Source organism: Sus scrofa, chromosome 17 (genome assembly GCF_000003025.6).
Source record: "Sus scrofa isolate TJ Tabasco breed Duroc chromosome 17, Sscrofa11.1, whole genome shotgun sequence".
In the NCBI taxonomy this organism is placed as follows: domain Eukaryota; kingdom Metazoa; phylum Chordata; class Mammalia; order Artiodactyla; family Suidae; genus Sus; species Sus scrofa.
In genome coordinates, this window is record NC_010459.5 from 37,914,550 (window position 1) to 37,941,937 (window position 27,388).

At 43.6% G+C, this 27,388-nt stretch overlaps 1 protein-coding gene and 1 long non-coding RNA gene across 8 annotated transcripts in view; both read left to right on the forward strand.

Moving 5' to 3' along the window:
* The window catches only part of ITCH, a 108,851-nt gene extending 104,437 nt beyond the window's left edge, over positions 1-4,414 (forward strand). For 3 of the 4 annotated variants that reach the window (XR_002340136.1, XR_002340138.1, XR_002340137.1), the window contains one exon: positions 1,005-3,660. This is a non-coding gene — a long non-coding RNA (itchy E3 ubiquitin protein ligase). Of the gene's footprint in view, positions 1-1,004 lie in introns of all 4 variants that reach the window. The other variant, XR_002340135.1, reaches the window with a different exon arrangement.
* DYNLRB1 (dynein light chain roadblock-type 1) lies at positions 8,902-27,302 on the forward strand. 4 transcript variants are annotated; one of them, XM_013985283.2, is made up of 6 exons: positions 8,921-8,964; positions 15,449-15,504; positions 19,053-19,128; positions 24,181-24,334; positions 24,544-24,711; positions 26,926-27,302. In XM_013985283.2, the coding sequence occupies exons 4-6, from the start codon at positions 24,193-24,195 to the stop codon at positions 26,967-26,969; spliced, it is 354 nt and encodes a 117-aa protein (XP_013840737.1). In that variant the 5' UTR covers positions 8,921-8,964; positions 15,449-15,504; positions 19,053-19,128; positions 24,181-24,192; the 3' UTR covers positions 26,970-27,302. The 4 variants fall into 4 exon arrangements, with proteins under 4 accessions (XP_013840738.1, XP_013840737.1, NP_001177109.1 ...); XM_013985284.2 differs by lacking the exon at positions 15,449-15,504 and having other exon boundaries at positions 8,902-8,964; XM_005672863.3 differs by lacking the exon at positions 24,181-24,334 and having other exon boundaries at positions 8,938-8,964.

The window sequence follows — 27,388 nt, forward strand, 5'->3', positions numbered from 1 at the left end:
GTTCTTTTTTTTTTTAAACTCAATGAATTTTATTATAGTTGTACAACCATCATCACAACCCAATTTTACTACATTCCATCGCAAACTCGCAGCCCATCCCTGTTCCCACAGTGTGTCTCCTTTGGTAACCATAAGTTTTTCAAAGTCTGTGTGTCAGTTTCTGTTCTGCAAAGTTCATTGTATCCTTTTTTAAGATTCCACATATAAGTGATATCATATGATGGTTGTGTCTCACTGTCTGACTTCACTTAGCATGATAATTTCTAGGTCCATCCATGTTGCTGCAAATGCCACTATTTCATTCCTTTTTATGGCTGGGTAATATTCCTTTGTGTATGTGTACCACACCTTCTTTATCCACTCGTCTGTCAGTGGACATTTAGGTTGCTCTTGGCTATTGTATACAGTGTTGCAGTGAACATTGGAGTACGTGTATCTTTTTGAGTCGTGGTTTTCTCTGGATAGATGCCCAGGAGTGGGAGTGAAAGTGTTCTGAACATGGCTCCAAAATTAGAAGATGCCCTTTAAAAACTCACAGCTAAGAGGGGTTAGCGAAATTCAGTAGGACCAGAAAATTAGATATTAGAGCAGAAATTTTTTTTTTCATGAGGTATACTTAAAATCTTTTGGTAAGAGACCTTTTTTTAGCCTATAAAGCCTAAAATATTTACAGCAAAAGTTTGCTAACTACACTTAAGTTAGGGTCAATGGGAAAGCTTGAGAGGACTGACATTTTCTGGAGTACCTGCTGAGCACCAGGTACTATGCTATCTATATGCTTGTTTCTTCTTCACTCTATCCTGAGAGGTAAACGTTATTATTCCCATTTACCAAAGAAGAAACTGAGACCGGGAAAGGTAAAATGCTTGTGCTCAAAGGCTTAGTGACAAGAGCTGGGATTTGAACCCCACTTTCTTGGCTTTAAAACCAGTGTGGTAAATACTACACTGCCCATATGATTCTTCATGTATTTCCTTTTCTAAGCTAATGATTCTTACTTTTAGTTTTAACCGCCTGGACCTGCCACCCTACAAGAGTTATGAGCAGCTGAAAGAAAAGCTATTATTTGCTATTGAAGAAACAGAAGGATTTGGACAAGAGTGACTTCTGAGAACTTGTACCACCAAAGGACAAGAACTTACTTGCAGTGTTTGTCCTTTTTCTTCTTTGCCTATTGTACATCTTATAAAATTGGACTGTGACTGTTGAGAGAGTTATCTTGAGTGTAAGTAAATTAATGTTATCATTGAGATTTCTCTCCCAGTGATTCTGGATATCTTAACATTTCCAGAAATCAGATCTGCAAATGACTAGTCAAAACTTAACATGAGATTAACACAGCAATGAAATCTGCCTTGTCTTATTCCACTAGATTGTTTCCTTAACAATTTTGTATATGTGTATCAGAAGTCTCACTTGGGGAGTAAGTTTTTTTCTTTTAGAGATTCTTCAGATATGCAAGGAAGTCCCTTGGTAACTAAAATATATAAGATCTTCTTATTAAGCCTCATGTTAAGAGATACTTGTTTGAAGTAGCCCAACTTCTGGGGATGTGAACAAACTTCTGGCTTGTGCTCTTCCTCTTATTTCAGCCTGGCCTGACTGTTTTTCTTCCTTTCTGGAGCATGAATCCATACATCATTTTGATGTTATCCTTAGAAAGGACAGATGCTAGATTCTTGTAGTTTTGTTAACTTGAATTCAGGGAGAAGTTGGTCCCAGCCTGCAAATGACTTTATAACTCTCTTCATTTGGGAGTCTGATTGTTTTAATTGCCTTGGAAATACTAAACTTTACAAATAATGATAACACTGTGCTTCCTTCACTATATAAAATTTAACCTAGATTTGGAATTAATTTAACTGATTTCATCAGAGGCCATCATTGATAATTTTTGTATGTTCCTATACATAAATTGCATCTTCATGATTTTATCATAATCCAACAACTTCAGTTATATTTAATTATTGTTAAGGAGTTCAGGTTATAACTAGAATGCTTTCTAAAATGCTTTCAAATCCAAGTAGAGGTCAGTGAAACATCCCATAAAATTATACTTTCATTAGGGAGGGAGAGCTGTGGTATTAGCTAAAAAGACAGGAGTCATACATTTACTCTCAATACATTTCTAGTAACCACAGAAATGTATTCTCTATGTGAATTAAAACTTCAGATTTATCATTTTTCTGACATATGTTGGAATAGTTTTTTCCATTCTTTCTATTGTCCTGATTTGAATATTCTCTTCACCTCCAAAAATTTTAACAGGTTTTCCCCTTAATTATTTAATAATAGATTGCCCCATTAGTAACTGATTAATGCACTTTGACCTTCTCTGTAGTAATTCTTTTAACTTAGCCTAGCTTTGACTCTGTCAAGATGGCTGCTATCAGAGGTTTGACATTATGGACACTGGGAGGAAGCCTAAGCCAGCTGAGTGCCTGTCATAGCTGAATCTTGATTTGAGGGTGGCCTCATAACTCATGAAATAGGGACTTTGGCAGATTTCAGTAGCATTGCATGAACAAGTAGTATTGAGACAAAATAATCAGAGAGTAGCAAACCCCTGTTCCATGTGGAAAGAAAAAAAAATTATTTTTGTCCTTAGCTACTCTTGCTTTTACATCTTGGAACAACAAGAAGAACATTTTTAAACTTGTGTATCTGTACTTTAAAACACTGCCATCAAAAAGCAGACTTAATGTAAAAGGGTTGCCTCATCCAGAAATTGTTGGTGTAAAGGGGGGAGATTGGGGTCTCCCCAGTCCTATCTTTATTTTTATTTTATCCTACATATGCTAGGAAATGTGGTATGGTCTCTTAAAAGCCCTATTTGTCTTCAGAGTAGCAACCCTGCCTTTTTGTTGTGGAGGGGGAAAGCTATTGCTTTGTCTTACAGAGCAAACGTCTGCCAACTGCCCCTTCGTTACATAAGTCTGAACTTTGGTAATATGTGACTATGGAGATTAAGCCTTCTGTAAAGACTTCTTATTGAGGTGAATGCTCATATTGAAATGTAGTTACCTACAATATTTACTAGAGATTTATGAGATTAAATTAAGAGATAACGTAAGAAAGTAGACTTTTTTTGTTCTACATAATGCTTGATGATTCATTTAGGGACCTAGAAATGTTGTGTGAAAATGTATAAATATCACTCAAAAGGCTTTCTGCCCTATATTTTTAAAATACAGAATAGTTATATTTGAAGTAGTCCTGGCCCTAGTTCTATAGGGCTTGGCTATTTAATATTTTTATGGAAGAAACGTTTAGTTCCGGAAAAGGTAAATGCTTGTATATATTTTTGCAGCCTGGGATCTCCCTTATTCCATTTCTTCCTTTAATTTAAATGGCCACATGTATATGTCTCTCCCTGCTGTGTTAGGAAAATGGGGGCTGGATATCCCAAGAATCAGAGGTTATATAAAAATAATGCAAATAGACAGTGGACATAAATATCTATCAAATGCTATCTTAAATTTTGGTCCAAACTGAACATTTGGAAATAGATTTATTGTAAGTGTTTAATTAGAGCGATTTCTTAAATCTGAGCTAAATTGCTTTTAGAGTCCTTTTTCTTTGTAAGCATTGTAAATGCTAATAAATCCTGTTAATTTTTTTACTGCATGTTATGTTGAAATAAAAACAAAGTAAAATGAGCAATTGCCTTATTCTTCTGCTCTTTTGGGAGGTTGGGGGAGGTATCATTTCACATACCGTGGGTCAGCAGGGAAGGACATCACTTGATTCATCAAATAGAGTGATTTAAAACTGATCCAGCATCTGATAATAACAGTGAATTCTTGTAATAATTATTTTATGCTATATGAGAGTGCAGAAGAATCTAATTTCATAAGACTTACAATAACTCTATTTAAAATTCAGGTACTAATTTTTCACTAGGAAATTGACACACCAATATCAGTTTATCAGAAATTTTAGTGAAGCATGACTCAGCTGTCCACCAAGGTCTCATCCTAGATGAACTATTTCAGTGAAGCCCACTCTGCACTTTTTATTTATCTGATTAATAGTCTGAAATGTTATTTGGAATGACTCATGGAAATTAGACTTCTGTTTTTATATCCTTCCTTGTTTTTAAACTCCTTTAGGTTAACTACTGCTATTTAATATTGTTGGCATCTCCAGCCCCCCTCATTTTTTTGTTTTAGAGTTATTTACAAAATTATTTGTATATATGCTATGCTTTCTTAACTAAAAATGGGATTGCAGCACTGGATTGTATATTATTGTATTGGAGTTCCTTTGTTTTCTTGAACTGTAATAGCAAATACTCAGGTAACTACAAATTTCACAAGGAGTCAAGTGCTCTTATAAGGTCCTTCAGGGGATGCCTCGCTTGCATTTCTTTAAAAGATGTAAGACTGTTTACAATTAAACTTTTTGGTCCTTCATTTGCACACTTCTCTGTTAGTCTTAAGGTTTTCCCCACCTGCAGGGAAGCCTTCTGTATGAACAGGTCATATAGATTTCTACTCCTCTGCTTCTGTAAATGGGCAAGTTACAGCCTGCCTGTACTGTCAAAAAAAAACTCACTGAGGTGAGACTGGATTTGGTGCCCATTTTGAAGAGAACCAAGATGAAGATGTCTCCTTTTCTTGAACAACTAATGGTTCTCTAAGACAGGATCCCAGCCAGAAGTGCTCAAGAGAGAACCACCAGCTAGCTACCAAGACTGTCAGTAAACTTGTTTCAGTAGACCTTTTTCTTCTTTGCTTTTTAGGGCTGCACCCACGACATATGGAGGTTCCCAGGCTAAGGGTCAAGTCGGAGCTATAGCTGCTGGTCTATACCAGAGCTACATGGGATCCAAGCCACCTCTTCGACCTATACCACAGCTCACAGCAAAGCTGGATTCCTTAACCCACTGAGCAAGGCCAGGGATCAAACCTGCAACCTCATGTTCCTAGTCGGATTCGTTAACTACTGAGCCACGATGGGAACTCCTGGTAGACCTTTTTCTTATTAGGAAAACAAGAGATTATGTTCTCCTTTAAAATAGATTCCATGGAAAGAAGAGGGAATTTATTTGTTGTTTTTTTAAACACGGTGATCTAACAGTGACTGGAGGACAGAAATTACAGGTTCCTCCCAGGTCCTGCAAAGTAGACCCTATCCTGTTTATCCTATATAGGCAGCTGGAAAGCTAGTTTCAGCATGGCTAAGAGAAAGAGGGAAAACATGTTCCCCCCAGCATGAGGAAATCTTCCACAGGAAAATAAGTAGTTGGGTTGGTTTGTTTGCTTTTAAGGGCTGCACCCGAGGCATATGGAATTTCCCAGCCCTGGGGATAGAATCAGAGCTGCAGCTGCTGGCCTACATCTCAGCCACAGCAATGCCAGATCCCCAGCTGTAGCTCATGGCAATGCCGGGTCCCTGACCCACTGATCAACTCCAGGGATTTAAACCGCATGGATACTAGTCAGATTCGTTTCCAAGTAGTTGTTTGTTTTTTGCTTTGTAGGACTGCCCCTGCGGCATATCTAGGTTTCCAGGCTAGGGGTCTAATCAGAGCTACAGCTGCTGGTCTACATCACAGCCATGCGGGATCCAAGCCACCTCTGCAACCTACACCACAGCTCACAGCAAAACTGGATCCTTAACCCACTGAGGGAGGCCAGGGATCGAACCCGAAACCTCATGGTTCTGAGTCGGATTTGTTTCCACTGCACCGCAAAAGGAACTCCCCCAACTAGTTGTTTATTCTGATCATTTGCCTGTCCAGCTCCAGATCCTACAAAGCATCAAACTGGGACTCCGCTGTGGCTGAGACTGTTCTGTTCTCTGGAGTAGAATTCTCTAGACTCTTATGAAAAGCGCCTTACATTGTAACTCCAGCACAGAAACTGCTGTCATTCCCATTTCATTTATCTATTTCTGTGTGTCTGGAGGGCTCCTTTGTGGTCAGGACATTTAGGAGGATCCACAGGAATCTTCCTGGTTGGCAACAAGGGTCTTCAGTGGAGACCTGTACTGGTCCCTTGTGAACAGTATACTGGTTCACAAGATAATACTGGTTCCTTGTGGACAGGTTCCCACTGAGCAAAGATGCTGTGGGCAAGAGGGCTTCCTCAAAGAAACCACAGGGAAGAACCTTGAGAATTTACAGTCATACCTGCAGATCACTGAAACCAGCCATACTGTTATTTCCATCTGTCTTATTAAGACCTCTATTTGTCTTCTCTGTCCTAGCAACTGGTATCACACCCATATTCACTTAGTCCAGGATAACTGTCAACACTTACTGTGTCCCAAAAACTTAGATATGCTATATGCACTGTCATTTAGTCTTCCTGGCCACTCACAGAGAGGAATGATTATCTCTATTTTAAAGAAAAGAAAATAGGCTAAACGTGGTTGAGTAACTGGAAGTGTCCAGTTATTAAGTGGCAAGAGTGCAAATTGGAATTCAGGATTGTTTGATGCCAAAGACTACATGCTTAAAAAGTTTTGCTGTACTGCTACTTACAGCAACCCTGGGAGTCTTCCATGGGTTAGCTGTTCCATCTAATTGGTCTCCAAATCCTGTCGAATCCATCTCCAGAACTTCTTTTGAATCACTTCTCTCAGAGCTGCCCCATTGCCACAGCCCACATTCTTCATCCCTACCCTGGTTTGCTGTAGCAATCTCTTGTCATTGCTTCCATTCTCTCCAGTCCACCTGTGCTACCTTAGAATGCCCGTTGGAAGACTTCAGTCTCATGGTTCTCCCCTCTTAAAATTTTACAAGTTTCCTCCATTGCCACAGAATAAACTCTAATTAAAGCTCATAAGCCTGTCCACTCAAGGCCCTAACTATTTCCAAATCAGTCATGAACCCATGGATCATTGGCCATTCTCTTTTTTGCTTTTGTGACTGTGATGTTCAATTCATTCACCCCTCTCAGTACAGTTCTCTATATGTAAGATTGTGGTAATGATCCTTCTGTGCTTTTCTTCCAGGATTTTTTTTTTTTGCTTTTTGCTTTTTAGGGCTGCACCTGCAGCATATGGACCTTCCCAGACTAGGGGTCGAATCGGAGCTACAGCTGCTGATCTCCACAGCCACAACTAAACAGGATCTGAGCCGCATCTGCAACCTACACCACAGCTCCCGGCCATGCTGTATCCTTAACCCACTGAACGAGGCCAGGGATTGAACCCACAACCTAATGGGTCCTAGTCAGATTCATTTCCGCTGTGCCTCTTACAGGATATTACAGGATATTTTGAGGTCCAGTTACTACAGCCCTTCTTCCCCTTGCAAAATGTTTGTCGAATGTTTCCAGAGTTCAATAATCACTTCTTTGTGTCTTAATACTTTTTTTAAAACTTTGAAATAATTTGACTTACAGAGCTGTTGCAAATATAGTATGGAGAACTCCTCCTGCACACTCTTCATCCAGCTTTCCCCAATGTTAACATCTCATATAAGTTGACATCTGTAAAATAATGCTAAACTAAAACCTTTTTACAGATTTCACTAGTTTTTCCACCAATGTCCCTTTTCTCAGTCTCTTTCAATCTGTGACAGTTCTCATTCATTCCTTGTCTTTCCAGACTTTGACTTTTTTTTTTTTTTTTTGGGTCTTTTTGTCTTTTTCCCATTTTCTTGGGCCGCTCTCGCGGCATATGGAGGTTCCCAGGCTAGGGGTCCAATTGGAGCTGTAACCACCAGCCTATGCCAGAGCCACAACAACGATGGATCCGAGCCGCGTCTGCAACCTACACCACAGCTCATGGCAACGCTGGATTGTTAACCCACTGAGCAACCTCATGGTTCCTAGTCGGATTCGTTAACCACTGCGCCACGACGGGAACTCCAGTTCTTTTTGTGTGTGTGTGTGTGTGACTTTGACATTTTTTGAAGAGTATTGGTTGGGTACCTTATAGAGTCCCTCAAGTTTGGTTTAATGTTTTCTCATGGTTAAGGCCATGGATTTTTGTGAAAAACACCACAGATGTAAAGTGCCCTTTGCAAGATTATCAGAGGGCACATATTAGTATATCCCATAACCAGTTATGTTAACCTTGATCCTCTGGTTATGATGGTGTCTCCCAAGTTTCTTCACCATAAAGTCACTATTCAATCTTCTTAACATGCAGACGCCCCTGGAAGGAAAACCAAATCCTTACTCAACTGAACGAGGCGACAGTGGAATGAAAGTTTGGAGCTTGAATTCAGCAAGCTCCAGTGCCTCCAAGAAACTTTAAGCTGAGGCTACAGGAGATAGAGTGGGTGTAAGCCCAGTAACATAGCACAAGGTTCACTAAATGGCAGTTGTCTTAGCAAATTATTTCCTGCTAGAGAACCCAGAATTTTTTTGTGTGGAAAACTTAACATAGGGCTCTAGGAAGAAGGGTCCCCCTTTTAAAGGTGAGCAAATGAGGGACTACAGAAATTTGAAGTGGCTTCTCTAAGGCAACACAAGGGCGGCCCTGAGCTAGAGGTTCTAAGACTAAAAGACTCCCAGGCTAGCCCCGACCACTTTACCTCAGTGCCCTCATGGAATCCGGGGGAGTCGCTCACGAGACCCTATGGATTCTTGGCTCCAGTTCGAATTTCGGACTTTTTAGCGCATTTTGGCTCGGAGCCTCGCCTTGCCTCAATTCGGGAGCAAAGTGGATATCAGCAACACCCACTCCTTCAGAGTCTCTCCCCACCCTACACCCAGGACCTCCAGAGCTAGCTCAGGCCTCGGTTAAGTGTTGAAAGCCTCTTCCAACAAAGCCAACTTGCCTCTTTTCGGCATAGCTGGAGCTGGGAATTTTCCATAGCTGGATTGCTACTTTGCTGTTCGCGGACAGCACTGGGCCAATTCCCCAGGATCCGCCTACCCGCCTGCTGGCTCCTGATAGGCTACCGAGCCTGTCCGCTTTGACAGGAGCTGTGCGCAGGCGCAGAGAAGCTCCGGGACTGGGCTGAAGGCCGGCGACGAGGAGCTACAGGATCGGTCCGAGATGGTGAGTATCTGCTGGGAGCTTGTGGCCAGCGGCCGGGAGGTGGCCAACCACGACCTCCCACCACCCTCAGCCCAGAGGTCCATCCTCCCGGGCGGCATCCGCGGGGCTGGGCGCGCCGGACCGAAGCAGTCTGGAGGGCGGAACCGGGGCGGCGCGGGCCTCCTGACTCGGACCGAGGGGGCCGAGGCGGGGCCACCGGATCCAGTGGTCCCTTGACCGGAAGTAGTTGCTGGTGCCACGGGGAAGGATTGACGGAGCTGGGCACACGGGCCCCTGCATCCTAGCAACCTTGGCCTTGTTGAGCTATAACAACAATAGTGATTATATTTTCTAGAAACTTAATTCGTGCCAGACACTGCTATACGCTTTACATACCCTGGCCTGCCTCCTCACCGTAGCTCTGTGAAGTAGGTACGACCATTATCCCTGTATTACACACTCGGGATGTAAAACCCGGTGAAACTAAGTGCCCTGCCCCAGTAAATGACGGAGATGGACTTGAACCCTAGACACTTGACTGCTGCCTTTCTGTGTGATTCTTTCGAGCCGTTGAGAAATGGTGCATGAGTCAGAAACGAGCGGGATCCACCCTTGTGGTTCCTGCCTTGCTGACTGGAACTGTGGGCTCTTTATGCCTTTACAGGTTTGGTTTCTTGTGTTTTTAATCCTCCCAACTTGTAAAAAACAAAACAAAACAAAAAAAACAACAACTTGGAAAGAGCTTTTGAACGTTAAACCATGTGAATGGTTTTAAAAAATCGTATTTAAGAATTTAAAGCCTAAAAGAAAAATTGAAAGGGAATAAGAAACAGTACCATACCTGGAGGTAACGACTTATAATTAGGCAGATTACTTGTTTTGTTTTCGTCAGTTTTTGCTTTATATAGTTTAGCTGTATGTAGAATAGATACAGCTATTTATAGTTTATAGTTAGCTAGTTTATAGACTAGATGAGGTAACTTTATCATTCATATCACTTTTTAAACTGTAAAAGAAATTGACTTTTAGCAGATAATAACTGCACACAGTAAAAACAAAAAAGCATCTGAAAGGATCTAAGTGAAAATAAATCTTCCACCAAACCTTGATACCCAGCTTCAATCTCCTTTAGAAACATTAGTTCCTTTTATATGTATACCAGCATGTATATATGTCCTGTCTTTTTCTTACACTAATAGTAGCTTCCTGCAACTTCTACCATGCTATTGTGTGCTTCTACTCATGAAAGCAAAATATATTTAGATGCACATTTCAACAAATTGAAGCAGTACCAAAGTTTGTAACGTAGAAAGTATATGTAGTTCCCACCTCACTCCTCTCTGGTAATGACAGTTGGGTGTGTTTCTTTCCATATTTATTAAGTGCATAAGCATATTTATATATAACCTGTTACATGATATTGGAACATATTTATACATATTAAGTTTACTCTAGGCTATATGGGTAGATAATCTCATTTTGGAACTTACACTCTTCACTAAAAACTATCAGATATTTTTCCATGTCATTATATACAAACGTACTTCATTCTTTTAAAGGAGTGTATTTATCTTCTACTGCAGTATATACATTGAGATGTATTACAGTATTTCACTCCAGACAATGCTACAGTGCTGTTTTTGTCCTTTTTTTTTTTGCCCCACTCATGCTAGTGTTTGTGTAGCGGTAAACAGAAGTGGTACTAATGACGGGCACATTTTAAACATTTTGTAGAAACTGACAGATAGCTCTTTTGGATGGTGATATAAAAGTCATCCATAGGGAGTTCCCGTCGTGGTCCAGAGTTACGAACCTGACTAGTATTCATGAGGATGTGGATTCAATCCCTGGTCTCGTTCAGTGGGTTAAGGATCCAGCATTGCTGTGAGTGGTGGTGTAGGCTGGCATCTGCAGCTCCGATTCGACCTCTAGCCTGGGAATTTACACATTTAGTGTGCGGCCCTAAAAAGAAAAAAAAAAAATCCATAATCACATCCAGTTTTATTCCACCACACAACTGTTTTCATCTTTGTATGCTATGTTCTCCTCGTCTTTGTTTACATATGCATATTTTTTCAAGATATACATTCTAGTTTTTTGTTTCTGTTTGGTTTAATGTCCAGAGACATATAACTTTGTTGCCACATCATCTTTGTATTGAATTATTTTTAATGATTACATGGTAGTCCATGAAATATTTGAACCATAATTTGCCAACCCATTTCCCTATTTGGGTTGCTCCTAATTCTTTGTTAATAAAGATAGCAGTTTAATGAATGTCTCTGTATGTGTAGAGTTTGTTTTCTTTTAAACAAATTTATTAGATGATTTTCTCAGGAGAAATTCTAAGGAAGAGACTCTCTGAGGCCGGGGGACCAACACTTGCAATAGTGTTGTCCAGTAGCTTTCTCAAAAGGTTGCGTTGGAGTTCCAGTCATGACTCAGTGGAAACAATCTGACTAGTAACTATGAGGATGCAGGTTCAATGCCTTGTCTCGATCAGTGGGTCAAGGATCCAGCATTGCCATAAGCTGTGGTGTAGGTCACAGATGTGGCTTGGATTCTACGTTGGTGTGGCTGTGGCGTAGGCCAGTGGCTAGCAGCTCTGATTTGACCCCTAGGCTAGGAACTCCCATATGCCTCTGGTGCAGCCCTAAAAAGACAGAACAACTACAAAAAAAGGTTGCATTGCCTATGTACCAGTTTTGCTGTAATACTGCCAGTGTTCAAAAGATATCTCAGCATTGCTATAATTTTCATGTTTATATGTACAGGGGGAGTTCCCGTCGTGGCGCAGTGGTTAACGAATCCGACGAGGAACCATGAGGTTGCAGGTTCGGTCCCTGGCCTTGCTCAGTGGTTTAACCATCTGGTGTTGCCGTGAGCCGTGGTGTACGTTGCAGATGCAGCTCGGATCCTGCATTGCTGTGACTGTGGTGTAGGCCGGTGGCTACAGCTCTGATTAGACCCCTAGCCTGGGAATCTCCATATGCCGCAGGAACGGCCCAAGAAATAGCAAAAAGACAAAAAAAAAAAAAAAAAAAAAAATATATATATATATATATATATATATATGTACAGGGAACAATGAACATTTTTCTGTGTGTTTGAATTTCTTTTGGGTGTATTTTCTCCTAGTAGCCTTCTTGCCCTCTTAATTTTAGAGACTTAACTATTTTTCTTAATATTCTGTGTGATATTTTAGAATTACCCCCTTTTTTTTTTGGCTGCACCCACAGCATATTAAAGTTCACAGGCCGAGGACCAAACCCATGCCACAGAGGTAAACCAGAGCCACAGCAGTGACAATGCCAGATTCTTAACCTGCTGAGCCACCAGGGAACTCCTGGAATTACTTTTCTGCCTGTTTTATTTATTTATATATATATATCTATTATATATATTAATATATAAATATATATTATATATATTAATATATAATATATATATATAATATATATAATATATATATTATATATATATATATTATATATATAATGGCCTTACCCATACAGCATGTGGAAGTTCCTGGGCTGGGTATTAAATCTGAGCTGCAGCTGAAACCTATACCACAGCCGTGGCAATGCCAGATGCTTTTGTTAAAATCAAACTTGAGCCATCACAGAAACAATGCCAGATCCTTAACCCACTGTACTACAGTGGGCACTCCTGTTATATTTGATGCACTTGTTTTTCTCTCCTTTTTTGTTTTCTAGAAGTTAAAACAAATTTTTTTTTTCTTTTTGGGCCACCCCGTGGTATATGGAATTGCTGGGCCAGGAATCATATCTGAGCCGTGGTTATGATGTAAGCCGCATCTGTGGCAACACTGGATCCTTAACCCACTGTGCTGGGCCAAGGATTGAACCCTCATCCCAGCACTCCCAAGACACCGCTGATCCTGTTGTGCCACAGGGGGAACTCCTAGAAATTAAATTTTTATATTCAGTAGTCGGATTGGATACTGTTCCTTTATGAAACTTTTGCTTCGGATAATTATCCCTCCTATGCAAAACCAATAAATAATCATGAAGTTTTAGTTCTACTTGTTTTTTTAATCTGTCAGCAGCATGTACCTGGGAACTAGAGCACCCAGGAGTTTTGTCTTTTCTCTGATGCAGACACCCATGTTAATAGTAGTAAAGACTCAAGAAGCTCCCTAATGGCCTAACTGGTTAAGAATCCAACGTTGTTGCTACTGTGGCTTCAGTCACTGCTGTGGCACAGGTTCAATACCTAGCCCAGGAACTTCTTTTTTTTTTGTTTTATTAGGGTCGCACCCATGGCATATGGAGGTTCCCAGGCTAGGGGTCAAATTGGAGCTGTAGCTGCCAGCCTACACCACAGCAACATGGGATCTGAGCCGGGTCTGAGACCTACACCACAGCTCAAGGCAACGCTGGATCCTTAACCCACTGAGCAAGGCCAGGGATCGAACCTGGATCCTCACAGGATACTAGTCAGGTTCATTAACTGCTGAGCCATGATGGGAACTCCTAGCCCAGGAACTTCTGCATGCTGTGGGTGCAGCCAAATAAAAAAAAAAAGATGATGACGACTCAGGATGCTGAAGATACCAGTTGGGCTCTTTCTAGGAGTAGGATGGGAAGTTGGAGATAGGAGCTGACTCTGGGGGGCTCCATATCCCCTCAGGTTTTTCTGGTACCAGTTAGCTAGCCCTGATAGGAGCTGACTCTGGGGGGCTCCATATCCCCTCAGGTTTTTCTGGTACCAGTTAGCTAGCCCTGCAGGGATGACAGACTTCTCCTGTCTGCAAATGTTCCTGTTGCTGCTTGTGGCTTTTTGGTATCATGTGTTTTCTTTCTTGACTCCTTCCTTTAGGGCTGAACTTGAAGTTTGTTTTGAGCAATTTCTCCTGAAAGCAGATGCTCTATGCCTTCTGGAGACCCTTCTAGGCCTTATGGCTCTCACTCACCTAGGCCTAGCCCTACCCTACTGGTTGGGTTCAGGTTGGACAAGCTACTCTCCATCCTTACAGGGAAAAAATTTTATTAAGTTGGACTACATTAAAAATTTTTAAAAATAAAATAAAAATTTTAAACTTCTGATTATTGAAAAAAATACTAAGGTTAAATGAAAAACATGGAAGAATCGTGATTTATATGATGGGCAAAAGTCTAATATTTCTAACAAGAGATTTTGAAAATCAATAAGATTTGTAGAAAAATCAAGACTCAAAAAGAGGAATGCAGACAATAAATTCCACTAACTTCACTGATAAGTCTTTTTTTTTTTTTTTTCTTTTTTCTTTTTCTTTCTTTTCTTTTTATGGCCACACCTGTGGTATATGGAAGTTCCCAAGCTAGGGGTCGAATCAGAGCTGCAGCTGAGTCCTATGCCACAGTCACAGCAGCACCAGGTCTGAGCTGCATCTGTGACCTACATGGCCTCTTGCAGCAGCACCAGATCCTCAACCCACTAAGTGTAGCCAGGGATCAAACCTGTATCCTCACAGAGACTCGTTGCGTTCTTAAGCCACTGAGTCACAATGGGAACTCCAATAAGTCTTTTTTTTCTGACTAACCTCACTGATAATTCTTAAAAATTATTGAAAAGTTGGCTTTCTATTATTTGGGGTTTGCCTATTGTTTGTTTGTTTTTGTTTTCTGTCCTGCCTGGGGCTTATGGAAGTTCCTGGGCCAGGGATTGAACCTCTACCACAGCAGTGACTTGAGCCACAGTAGTGACAATGCTGGATCCTTAACCCCCTGAGCCACCAGAGAATTCCAGGGTTTTGCCTATTAGATTGGCAAAAAACCAAAAAACTTGGAAATACTGATTATCTCTGTTCCTCGAACATGCCAAACTCCTTCCCACTTCCCACTTTGCTTTCATCCCATTGCCCAGAGTGCTTTATTTTCCCTTTATTTAATTCTTGGTTTAAAGATGATATCCTGACCACACTAGCCAAAGTCGCATTCCCTTGTCCCCCCACCCCACCCTGTCCCTGTACAGCGAATCTTTGTCACTTGTTTCTGAAGGTTTCTTGCAACAAAATGTGAGCTCCCTGAGGACAAGGAGCTCATCATTTGTGGTCAGTGGTATATTCAGCTCTTTTCTTGACCTGCTATGTGTGCTTGGGCAAAACTCTTCTTCTGAACTTCGGTTCCTTGTTGTAAAACGGATATCATACTAACCATGGAAAATTCAGATGATCATGTATCTGAAAACAGTGATCCTATATCTTACCTGAAGAGGGTACTGAGTAGATCAGTGTATCCTTGTATGTTCTCTCGTTCTTGGTAAGTGTGTGTTGACTTTTTAAGAAGCCAGATCTCAGTGGTTTGTTCTTATTAAATTTAGGATCAGCTAAACCCTCGCTCACTTTTACCCTGGAAGGTAAGACCATGTCCCCCCTCTACTTAAAAAGGTTAATTTTTGTAAAACATTATTGTAGGAATGCTTTTTATTTGCTTCTTAAGTATTTATTGAGCCTATCCTCTACCGGGTACTGGGATCATAAAGACTAGTTTCCTGTTCCCAGGGTGCTTTGGGTCTGGAGGAGGAGACAGATGCAAAACACAGTTATACTCCACTGTGGTAAGTGCTCTGGAGTCAGGGAGCCATGGGTACCTAGAAGAGGGGCAGGTGTCGGAGAAGCCTCCCATAGGAGGCTCATAAGCTGAGTCTAAACAGTTGGGAGTTAGTTTCATGAAGTAGTGAGTGAGGGAGAGGTTTCTTCTTTCAGAGGGAGCAGCGCATGCCAGGGCCCAGGCTCAGGCTGGCTGTGCTTGCCCCCTGCAGTCCATTATCCATACAGCAGCCAAAGCCATCCTTTCGAAACGCCGTCAAAACCTGCTAGTGGCTCCCCACACTACCACCATTAAAGTCATTACTGTAGTTTCTGAGGCCCCCTGAAATCGCATCTGATCCTAGCTATCTATCTCTCTCTCTCATCTGGCTGCCTGCCACTCACTGCATTTCAGCCACACTGGCACCTTTGCTTTTCCTGAACACACCACTTCTCCGCTCAGGGCTCTAGCACTTGCTCTTCATGCTGCCTGAAACACTCTTCCTAGAAATCCACATGGTTAAGCTCCCTCTTTTTCAGATCGCTACTCAACTATCACCTGAGCTAGGCTTTTTCTGACCACCTTATTTAAGATTGCCATCATGGAGTTCCTGTCATGGATCAGCAGGTTAAGAACCTGACTAGTATCCATGAAGGTGCAGATTTGATTGCTGGCCTCGCTCAGTGGGTAAGGATCCAGCATTGCCACAAGCTGCAGTGTAGTTTGCAGACGTGGCTCAGATCTGGCATTGTTATGGCTGGGAAGTAGGCTGGAAGCTGTAGCTCTCATTTGACCCCTAGCCTGGGAACTTCCACATGCTGCAGGTGCAGCCCTAAAAAGCAGAAAATAAAAAATAAAATAAAATTGCTATCAGCCCCTGCATTCCAGACCCCCCATCCCTACTATATCTGACATTTGTATCTTACTTATTTTATTAATGTCTGACTACACTGTCTACCAACGTTGACTTCCTGAGGGAGGGATTTCTGTTACAGTCTGTTTAATACAGCACCCCTAGCTCTTAAACAATGTCTGGCACATAGAAGGTACCCATATTGAATGAATAGCCATCTTATGAAATTTCATTTTTCTCATTTTGGCCCCACTTTAAGACCTCCAGGGGATATTTTGAACTTCAGTTCTGACATCTTTGGATGGTTCCTCTTCTCCAGTTTGATTGCAGATTGATTGAGCTTGTTCTATTCTTACGTTGAACTTATCAGAGCCCTGTAGTCCTCAAATCAGAGATCTCTGATCTCTTGATATACAGAGAGATGAGTTAAAAAATGGGTTTGTTTGTTGTTTGTTTTTCTCCACTCACAAGATACAGAAGTTCCTAGGCCAGGGATTGAACCTGTGCCACAGCAGCAAGCCGAGCCACTACAGTGACAAAACTGGATCCCTGTGTCTCAAAGGAACTTCTAAAAAATGCTTTTAAATAGAAGCAATATAATGGAATAAAAGAGACTCTTTTCTTAAAAAAGAATATAGGAGTTCCCGGGGTGGCTCATCAGAAACGAATCTGAGTAGCATACATGAGGACGTGGGTTTGATCCCTGGCCTCACTCAGTGGGTTAAGGATCCAGTGTTGCTGTGAGTTGTGGTGTTGGTCGTAGATGCGGCTCAGATCCCGAGTTGCTGTGGCTGTGGTGTAGGCCGGCGGCTACAGCTCCAATTCGACCCCTAGCCTGGGAACCTCCATATGCCATGAGTGTGGTTCTAAAGAGACAAAGAATGAAAAATAAGTAAAACCTTATCTATAGTTCCCTGCTCTCAGTGTGGCTTTTTTTTTTCATAATCCTTCTAGCCCTCTTGTTGTTTTCATATGGTTGCAGTCACCAAGCGCTTTTTGCAGTGGTATAAGTATTCTGATCACCGTTGTTAATATGTGTATTATATTCCTGTGAATGGACATTCCATAATTTACTTGGTCTTTTCCCTAATTATTGGGCATTTCTGGCCCTTCCTGCTTTTTGTTAGCACAGATGCCACTGCAGCAAATACCTTGCTGTGTTCTTTTAGTTCTTTTGGATTATTTCCTGAGGGTAGATTTCTAGGAGGGTTACCAGGTCAGACTGAGTACTGTGTAGTCTTGACCACTATAGTCCTTTACGTCTCCTCTCCAGAGTAGTGTATGGTAGGAACTCGGTGAACGTCTGGACCACTTGTGATCTCATACATGCGTGGCCCACTGTGTGGTATTGTCACATGCACATGTCTAGCCCTGTCCTTTTACCAAGGCTCTGGATTATAGAGCCATCAGGCTTTTTGCTGTTTTGTAGGAGGAAATTGTTTGCCCTTCCTTCCAGCATTTGAGAGTGTTGGTACATCATTGGGGTGTGGGTGGCTGTGACTGGATTGTCAGGCTTCTGCCTACTAGAAAACAGTCCTTCTTTGTGCTGTCTCCATCCTCTGTTTAGAAGCTCCTCCCCCTGGGCCAACTCATTAGCCCCGGAGGGTAGGGAACCACTCTTGGTGAACAGAGCCTCTATTTCCAACACAGTATGACTCTCAGCCTTTGAGGAGCTTCTGACTGGATTCTAAATGGGTCTGGAAAGGCCCTCCTCAGAGCACACACATGTTAAGCCAGTTTCCATCCACAGGAAGAGTTAGGCCTAGTTCAGTTAAGCAGCTGTTTATTGAGCCCCTACTCTTCAGACCATTATAGAGACTCTCGGTCAGACGGTACCTACTGCATCCTCAGAGTGCCACAGTCAAGAGTTCAGGGAGTCAGAAGCAGGCAAAGACATCAGTAAAGGCTTCCTGGAGGAGGTGATATCTTAGATGCTCTAGGAGAATTTGTTGGATTTCAGCAGAGAAGAGGCCTTGTTTGGGTAAAAAGATGTGGAGACAGAGGTTTGGACGTGCAGGTGGAGAGTGCAGGGGAGGGTAAAGAGATGGGAGCAATAATAGAGCAGTAATAATAAGGCCTCGCATGGCAGGGGGAGGACCCAAAGTCTGATTGTCCATTCTGTTTACAGATTCCGTGTGCTAGACCGTCTCACCTTGACTAGCTCCTGGAGAATCCGGACTAATGAGTCCCTTCTCCAGCTTTTCCTCTGGCTGTGTGCCTTGTGTCACACTATCTCAGACGCTAGGTCATTAAGTCCCTGAGTCTATCCTCATGGGATCATTTTGCTTCCTTTGGAATGTTTTCATTTGTGCTGTTTGGGCCACAAATGACAATATGTCTCCTTCCTGTTAGATACCCCCCTTTTTTTTTTTTTTTAGTCATCAGAGTCCTCTGGTTTGTCCCCCAGCTGTGCCAAATATATGAGTCATGGATGTGTATAGACTCCTGGGGATGGTATTTGATCTCTGCTTCCAAATAGCTGAGGGAGAAGGAGTAATAGTGCCTGGTAGGAAAAGGGCCAGGAGCAGCCCCACCCCATACTGGAGTATGGTGGCTTAGATGCTGCTGGTGGCCTAGAGACCATTCCAAATGCTGGGGAGGTGCCACGTGCCTAGGTGTTACTTGTTTGTTGTTGGAACGTGTGATTCATCTGCCAGGGGTTTGAAGGGAGTTGATTCAGTCTTCTTGACCCCTCCTAACCTTGACCTTGTTCTCTCTGGCAGGCGGAGGTGGAGGAGACACTGAAGCGACTTCAGAGCCAGAAAGGCGTGCAGGGTATCATCGTGGTGAACACAGAAGGTACCCCCTCCTTCCAGCTGTGACCTGAGTGCACACAGGCCCCCGGAAAACAGCCCAGCACAACATAACACTTGTTCTTTACTAAGCCTCTTCATGTACCTGATCTATTTTTCATCCTTTTTTAAAAACACCTCTAGGAGTTCCTGTTGTGGCTCATCGGTTAACGAACCCAACTAGCATCCATGAGGACGTGGGTTTGATCCCTAGCCCCTCTCAGTAGGTTAAGGATCCGGCGTTGCCATGAGCTGTGGTGTAGGTCACAGGCAGGGCTTGGATCTGACGTTGCTGTGGCTGTGGTGTAGGCCGGCGGCTACAGCTCCAATTGGACCCCTGGCCTGGGAAACTTCATATGTTGTGGGTGCAACCCTAAAAAGACAAAAACAAAAACAAAAAACCTCTGGTGTGCCAGCATTATTATTGGAATTCTAAATTTTAAAAAAAGGAAAAATTCACTCTATCCTACTGCCCTGACACATACTTTTCAGTATGCCATGCTTTTTAGCCCTTGTTTGGGTTCATTTTCTATTGGTCATAGTGACAGGTGTTACCCTTTTGCATGTGTTTATTCGTGAGTATTTGTTTGTTTGCTCCATGGTTTTTTTTTTGCTCCATGGTTAATGTAAGAAAAATTTTAAGTGCCAGTACAGTGTTTGTTGATCATCCCACATTTATGTTGGGTTTTGTTTTTTTGTGGGTTTTTTTGGCTAGATAATACTCATGTCAGCTTCTTTGGGCCTGTAGTTTTCACTCCTCTTCTGGGATGTTATTTCAACAGCTGGAAGAGCACAGATACTAATTTTCCCAAACTGTGGTAGACATGGTGAAAACGGGGACTGACATGATCACACACCTGTTCTGTGCTGGCCCACTGGCTGGTACTTTACCAACATATCATTTCATTTATTCCTTCAAGCAGCTCTGTGGGCTCCATTTTGCCATGGAGAAAAGTGAGTCTAGAAATTTAGTTGATTTACCTACCGTTATAGAGCCACGATTTCATCCCACATGTGTCTGAGCGCACTTGTGCTCTCACACTGTGCTGTGAAGGACCAGAGAGTAGCTTCTGGATGATGTCTTAGGCCATGTCCAGGGCCACCCAGCTGGGCTCTCCCAGGTCTCTAGCCCAGTTCATTCAGTCAGCTCTGGTTTTGTTCAGGGCTGCTTGAGCACCTCGGTGTGTATGCATTGTCATTTTAGCCCTTGTTTAGGAAAGGCAGAAATCTCAACAGGGTCTACCTAAATAGGGCAGAGCACAAGTCACCCAGGGTGACAAATTGGAGGTGGTGTGTCCTCAGAATGCTGTTTTCCAAGTCATCAAACCCTGGCCAGCCAGAGTGCTCTCCACCTTTGTCAGAGTCTAATTAAACCCTGTGGTCATGGCCTTCAAAGGAGGCAACAGGTTGGGGAGCCTAGAGGACACCAGGGGAGGCAGCTCAGGTCTGCCACTGATCAGCTGGGTGGCCTGGGCTTCCCCTTCCCCTCTTCAGACTTTAGCTGCCCCAAATGGAGTGCTTGGTCCTTGCTTCTAGAAGCTTCTTGCTCCAAGACCCAAAAGACCCAAGAGTCAAAAAGAAACTCTCCTCTGGGACTAGACTTTTTTTTTTTTTTTTTTTTTCCCGGTCTTTTTTTCAGAGCTGCACTCATGGCATATGGAGGTTCCCAAGCTAGGGGTTGAATCAGAGCTGTAGCTGCCAGCCTACACCACAGCCACAGCAACTCAGGATCCAAGCCTCATCTAAGACCTACACCTACAAAAATTGAGCCTTTTCATTGGGAAAATACAGCCCCAGCTGCTTACCTTTTGGATACTAATGTAGCAGTCCTGCACAGTGGCTAAGAATGTAGAATGTGGAACCAGACTGCCTAGGTCTGAATCCTGACTCTACTTATGTATCAACTGTATGATCTTAGACAAGTCATTTAAGCATTCCCTTCCAGTTTCCTGATCTGTAAAATGTGGGCAGTCATACTATTTTCCTCTAAGGGAAGCTTTTAGAATAGTGCCTTATGTGTAGTAAATGCCACATGAATAGTAAAATTACTGTGTGTTTACTTATTTGTAATTCGTGCTCCATTTACAGAGCTCCCACTTTAGTGTCTTATTTACATTTCACACAGTGACCCTGCAAACAGGGAGATTTGCCCATTTTTCAGATGAGAAACCAGAAATTGAGAGCAGGGAGGTGACCTGTCCCAATCAGCCAGCCATAGGTGGATGGGGTCAGAATTCACTATTCTATAGGGCTTTTAAACCCTCTGAAGCGTCCATTAAAGATCAGAGGGAGTTGCCGTTGTGGCACAGTGGAAACCAATCTGACTAGTATCCCTGAGGATGCAGGTTCGATCCCTGGTCTCGCTCAGTGGGTTAAGGATCCGGTGTTGCTGTGAGTGGTGGTGGTGTAGGTTGCAGACGTGGCTCGGATCTGATGTTGCTGTGGCTGTGGCTGGTAGCTGTAGCTCCGATTCGACCCCTAGCCTGGAAACCTCCATGTGCTGTGAGTGCAGCCCTAAGAAAAGCAAATAAAAAAAAAAAAAAAAAAAAAAGACTCAAATGTAAACTCCCTAAAGCAGGGATTTGTCTCTTGTGTTCACTCCTGTATCCCCAGCACTTGGAACAGTGCTGACACAAAGTTGGTGCTTAATAAATATATGTTAAATTTTGTTAATGTTTTTTGTTGATTGATAGAGGCAGGTTTGGTGAGAGGACCTGGCTGTACAACCTGACAGACCTGAGCCCCAGATTAGAAATCTCGCCTTTGGGAGATCCTGCTGTGGCGAAGTGGGTTAAGGATCTGGCTTAGGTTGAACTGCAGCTCAGATTCAATCCCTGGTCCAGGAACTTCCATATGCTGTGAGTGTGGCCAAAAACAAAAAAGAAAAAAAAAAAAGAAATCGTGCCTTCGAGGTGACCAGCTACTTCTGCGGGCTACTTGGTCCCCATTTGTGAAGGCAGAGGCTTGGCGTTGGCAGCCTAGTCATTAGGGTATATTTGAGACATTCCCCACCTCTGGCATCCTGGGAATCTGGAATTGATCTCTTGTCCTTGTCTGAAATTATCCCAGTTTTGTCCCTGCCCCCACCCTCACCCTGCCCCCCTGTGTTTTCTTTTGTTTTAAAGTGAGCCGACAAGAGGTTAGTTTCTTGTCTTCTTTACACATCCTCTCACTTGGTAGAAATGGTTTCAAACTCACAGTATTTGAACTACTGAAATAATACCTTCTGTTTACTCATTTATCGACAGCCATAAAATGTCTTTTCTAAAGATACTGCTGAGCAAGTCAGACCTGGTTCTGGCCTCAGGGGCCTTATCATCTCTTAGGGGACAAACACGATGATCACTTCCCTAAAGCTGTGATACCAAACTTGAGTAACTGCTCTGAAGGAAGATTGCCTGGTGCTGGGACAGTAGAATGGGGGACCTGACCACATCTGGAGGCGGATGGAGACATAAGGGACAGTGGGAGTCATGAGAGAAGAGGGGAGGAAAGGAACATTCCAGGCAGAGGGACTTTGTGGTGTGTAGAAAGAGGGCGAGAGGGTTGGCCACCCAAACTTTGCCAGGTCTCGAAACTGGCCCCCCAGGTTGCGTTTATTGTGTGGGTGGTGTTGATAACAGATCACTTACTACATGCAGATTCCTGTGAAACATTCTCAAAGGAATTGAGCCATATTTAATTCTCACACCTGGACTCTGAAGCCCAAGCATTATTTTAGCAATGAGGAAATGGAGGCTCAGAGGCGTTAAGTCACTTGTCTAAGGCCACATAGCCATGAAGGAACAGAGCTGGGGTATAAGCACCGGTCATCAGATGTCAGAGCTCCTGCTCAGCCATCTCCCCGGCTGCCCACACTGCCATCCTTAGAAGGTTCCGCTCTTGAATGCGGCCTCATGAGGTCCCGCTGTGTATATTACTGCCATCTAGGACCCAGCAGCAGCCCTGGTCATCCTGTCCCTTCAAGGCAAGTGATCACTACAACCTGTTCTCATAGCTCCACTTAGCTCAGGACAGCCTCTCTGACTCAGCTGCTTCTCTTACTACTGTGCCCTCTTCTGCCCACCCTTGTGTTCCTGTGCCCTACAAGGTCAGTTTCTTGCCATCCATGGGTAGGCCTGAGGGTGACTGTCTTTGGCTGAGACCCTCAGCTGGTCAGTTATGGGCCAGATCAATAGGGTCCTGGGACCCAAATCCAGCCACTTATGTGTTGGGAACAACTTGTCCCACATTCGTCACAAGAACCTGTCAGCTCTGGGCACTGCTGACATGTTATGGTAATTCTTAGGCACCTGGTGGCCTGAGGTGGCTCAAGCTGAGCCCATTCCTCACCTCTATGACACTGGGCACCGTCCATTGAAGTAGGTCCATTTAACAATTCATTGTGAGGAAGCAGTCCTTAAAACACAAAAGGCTTGCTGTAGGATGTTGCTCACTGCACGATACCTTTTTTTTTTTTTTTTTTTTTTTTTTGTCTTTAGGGCCGCACCCACGGCATATGGAGGTTCCCAGGCTAAGGGTCTAATCAGAGCTGCAGCTGCCAGCCTACACCAGAGCCTGGGCAATGCAGCATCCGAGCCAGGTCTGCGACCTACACCACAGTTCATGGCAGCACCAGATCCTTAACCTACTGGGTGAGGCCAGAGATTGAACCTGCATCCTCATGGAGGTTAGTCAGATTCATTTCCACTGAGCTGTGATGGGAACTCCTGCATGATAATTAAGTTAAAAAGTCCAGCCTAAGTACCCACAACAGGGGAATGATTAACCCTGTGGAATGGCCACTTGTGGGCTCTTTGAAAGCAGTAGCAGTGCTGTTTTCAAGGGTGGATTAAGGGAGAGAAACAAACTTTAAAGTGGGGGCACAATCGTGTGTACACACATGTTTATAATTGGGCCCTAAGCCTCCTTGGTGGGAACTAGAGCAAAATGCTAGCAGTGGTTCTGTCTTGACACAAGCTGACCTTTTTTCTACACTTTTCAGTATTTACTTGTAGGAGCTGTTCTCCTTGTTCATGTTCTAAGTGTTATGAATGACAGTCTCTCCTTCCATTGCTAGAAGCCAGTCAGTATGGTGCAGCCCTGTGAATGGAGCCCCGCCATGGAGTCAACAGGCCTGCATTTTAATCCTGGCCCTACTGCTTATCTTTATCTGCTATGCGACCGTAGACAGGCCGCTTCCCCACTCAGAGTTTCTGTTGCCTCGTTGGCAGGTAAAGATGGTGAGGCCCTCAGAGGAGCTCTGGGAACTAGTGCTGACACACTCAAAGCACCCAACACTAGGCCTTCAATAAATAGTGGCATCAGTTTTGAACTGCCAGTCTAAACTATGAACTGCCAGTCTAGAATTATGGGCGTGGGCTGGCACCTGGGCAGAAAGGAGCGCCAATGTTCTGCTCAGTCCTTTCTGCTCTCCCCTCAGGCATTCCCATCAAGAGCACCATGGACAATCCCACCACCACACAGTATGCCAACCTCATGCACAGCTTCATCTTGAAGGCCCGGAGCACCGTGCGTGAAATTGACCCCCAGAATGACCTCACCTTCCTTCGAATTCGCTCCAAGAAAAATGAAATTATGGTTGCACCAGGTAAGGGGTCTTCCTTATCCGACTTAGGAGCAGACCCTCACAGTGCATGCTCTGAACATATCAGGAAGCTGAGCGCATGGGCCTCTCCATGGGTCTGAGGAGTTGAAGGTACAGCTGTTACTGCCTCACTGTCTGATCTGTCTCCAGCTGGCAGCCCAACAAATTACTCATTTATGGTGATTCTAGGCCAGACTCTGTCCTGGGTGCTAAGCCACAGAGGGGAATTGTGATCTCATGGTGGACAAATTATGTGGTCTCCATGGACGGCATCTCTTGGCTTAAAGCTTCCAAGAATGTCTGCTCTGGAGTTCCCATCATGGCTCCGTGGTTAACAAATCTGACTAGGAACCATGGGGTTGCAGGTTCGATCCCTGGCCTTGCTCAGTGGGTTAAGGATCCGGCATTGCTGTGAGCTGTGGTGTAGTCGCAGACGCGGCTCAGATCCCACGTTGCTGTGGCTCTGGTGTAGGCCGGCGGCTACAGCTCCGATTGGATCCCTAGCCTGGGAACCTCCATATGCCACGGGAGCAGCCCAAGAAATGGTAAAAAGACACACACACACACACACACAAAATGTCCGCTCTGGAGCAGCCGAGTTAACACGGTGTTATCAAGCTTTAACACACTGCTTCCACAAAGTACTGGGAGTGTTGTTGAACGTAGAGCTTGATTATTTGTAAGAGACGGTACTGCTAATTCTATCTGTTTTTATCAGTTTTACTGGTAGCTTGTTATTTCTATTTGCCCTTTTTTTTTTTTTTTTTGTATTTTTGTCTTTCTAGAGCCACTCTTGCAGTATATGGAGGTTCCCAGGCTAGGGGTCCAATCGGAACTGCAACCACAGCCACAGCAATGTAGGATCCGAGCTGCTTCTCCAACCTATACCACAGCTCACAGCAGTGCCAGATCCTTAACTCCCTGAGCGGGGCCAGGGTTCGAACCTGTGTTCTCATGGATGCTAGTTGGGTTCGTAACCACTGAGCCACGATTGGAACTCCATATTATTTCTATTTTTATTAGAGATTTTTAACTTATGCAGATTCCTTAACCATAAAACTCAGTCATATAATATCTGCTTCTTCCCAGATGTTCATCATCATGCGAAGAAGCTTTAGGCTTGAATCTGAACAGGCACAAAGCAGGCATGGCCAGGGTCCTGCCATTTCTCTTCCATTCAGCAGAGGGCAGACCAGAGGCATTCAGCATCTGGGTCAAACCCACCTACCCTACCTGGCATATTTGCCTTGGCTTGGGCAAGTCATTTAATTCTCTGAGCCTTAGTGTTCTCATTAGTAAAAATGAGAAAACACTGGTCCCTGCCTCAGAGTGATTCAAAGATTCATTGAGGTGCTGTATGAAAAGTGATTCACCCAGGGGTCTGCTCGTGGAGACCTTGGTCAGTGTTTGCAGTTTGATTATTAAGTGGGTAAAGTTGAAACACCCGCTTCTCCCATATCCTCTTCTGTCAAATGAGAGGCACTTGGGCTCACCCCTGAGGACCTGGACTTGCTGTGATTTCATGATGGACATTCCTTCTGAGTGGGCTGGATCCCCAGAGCTGGAATTCAGTTAGCTTTGACCCTCTATGGCCTGGTGCCTTTGAAATTTTCTAGTCCAGAAGGCTCTGGAAGACCAGCAGCTTGTGACAGAGCTGACATTATCCAAGACCAGTGGGGTTGAGGTTAGAATTCCATCTTTGATACCAACAACCTCGGTAACCTTAAACTGACAATTCTCCCCGAACCTGCAGCATCAGCATCACCTGTGAACTGTTAAAAAATGCAAATTCTCAGGCTCCCTCCAGAGACACTGAGTCTGAAGCCTGGGGTGGGAGCAGCACTGTTGTTTTAAACAGCCCTCCAAGTAATTTCTACATCCTCTAGGTTGAGAACCATTCTTGTAGGCAGTTCATTTAAACTCTGAACCTGAGTTTCCCTACCCAAAAACCAGGAAATCCCATCTCCTGTTACTGGGAGGATTAGAAAAGACAGGTGCTGCAGACCCGCTTTCCAGTAGCCACAGGGCAGAAGCCCCCACAGGAAATTTCCAAGTTCATCTCCTGTTTCCCCAGCAGATAGAAGTAGCCTGAGCCTTGGTGCTTTTATCCCTCCCCCCAACCTCTCATTTTATAGTTGGTGATTTAATGATTTGCTTGCTTTGTAGTGTGTTTTTCTCCCATTCTAAATTTAGTGATTTTTGTTTTCTTTTTTGCAGATAAAGACTATTTCCTGATTGTGATACAGAATCCAACCGAATAAGCCACTCTCTTGGCTCCCTGTGTCATTTCTTAATTTAATGCCCCTCAAGAAGAAGAGCGTGAATCATGTCAACTGACTGGCACGTGGAAGTCACTTTAGTGCCCTCTCAGACCCTACCAGTGACGGGTGGACTGTGGCTCCACCCACCCCACTAAAGCCATCCCTCTGTTAGCCAGTCACCCGATCTTCCGGCAGAGCCCGCATTCCTCTGGTCCAAGTTTCAGAGCAAGAGCTCGTGAGAAGTCCACACCCTGTTTCCCTCTGAATTTGAGTTCACTGTGTCGCCCTTGGAAGAGGCTGTTTTTCTTTAACTAAAAATAACCAAAACACTTACCCTGCTGTGTGTCTTTAAACACTAGTTCTCAGGCCTCACTTCCTGTGTAGTCACATGGTCTGAAGGTGAAGCCCAATGCCACCCG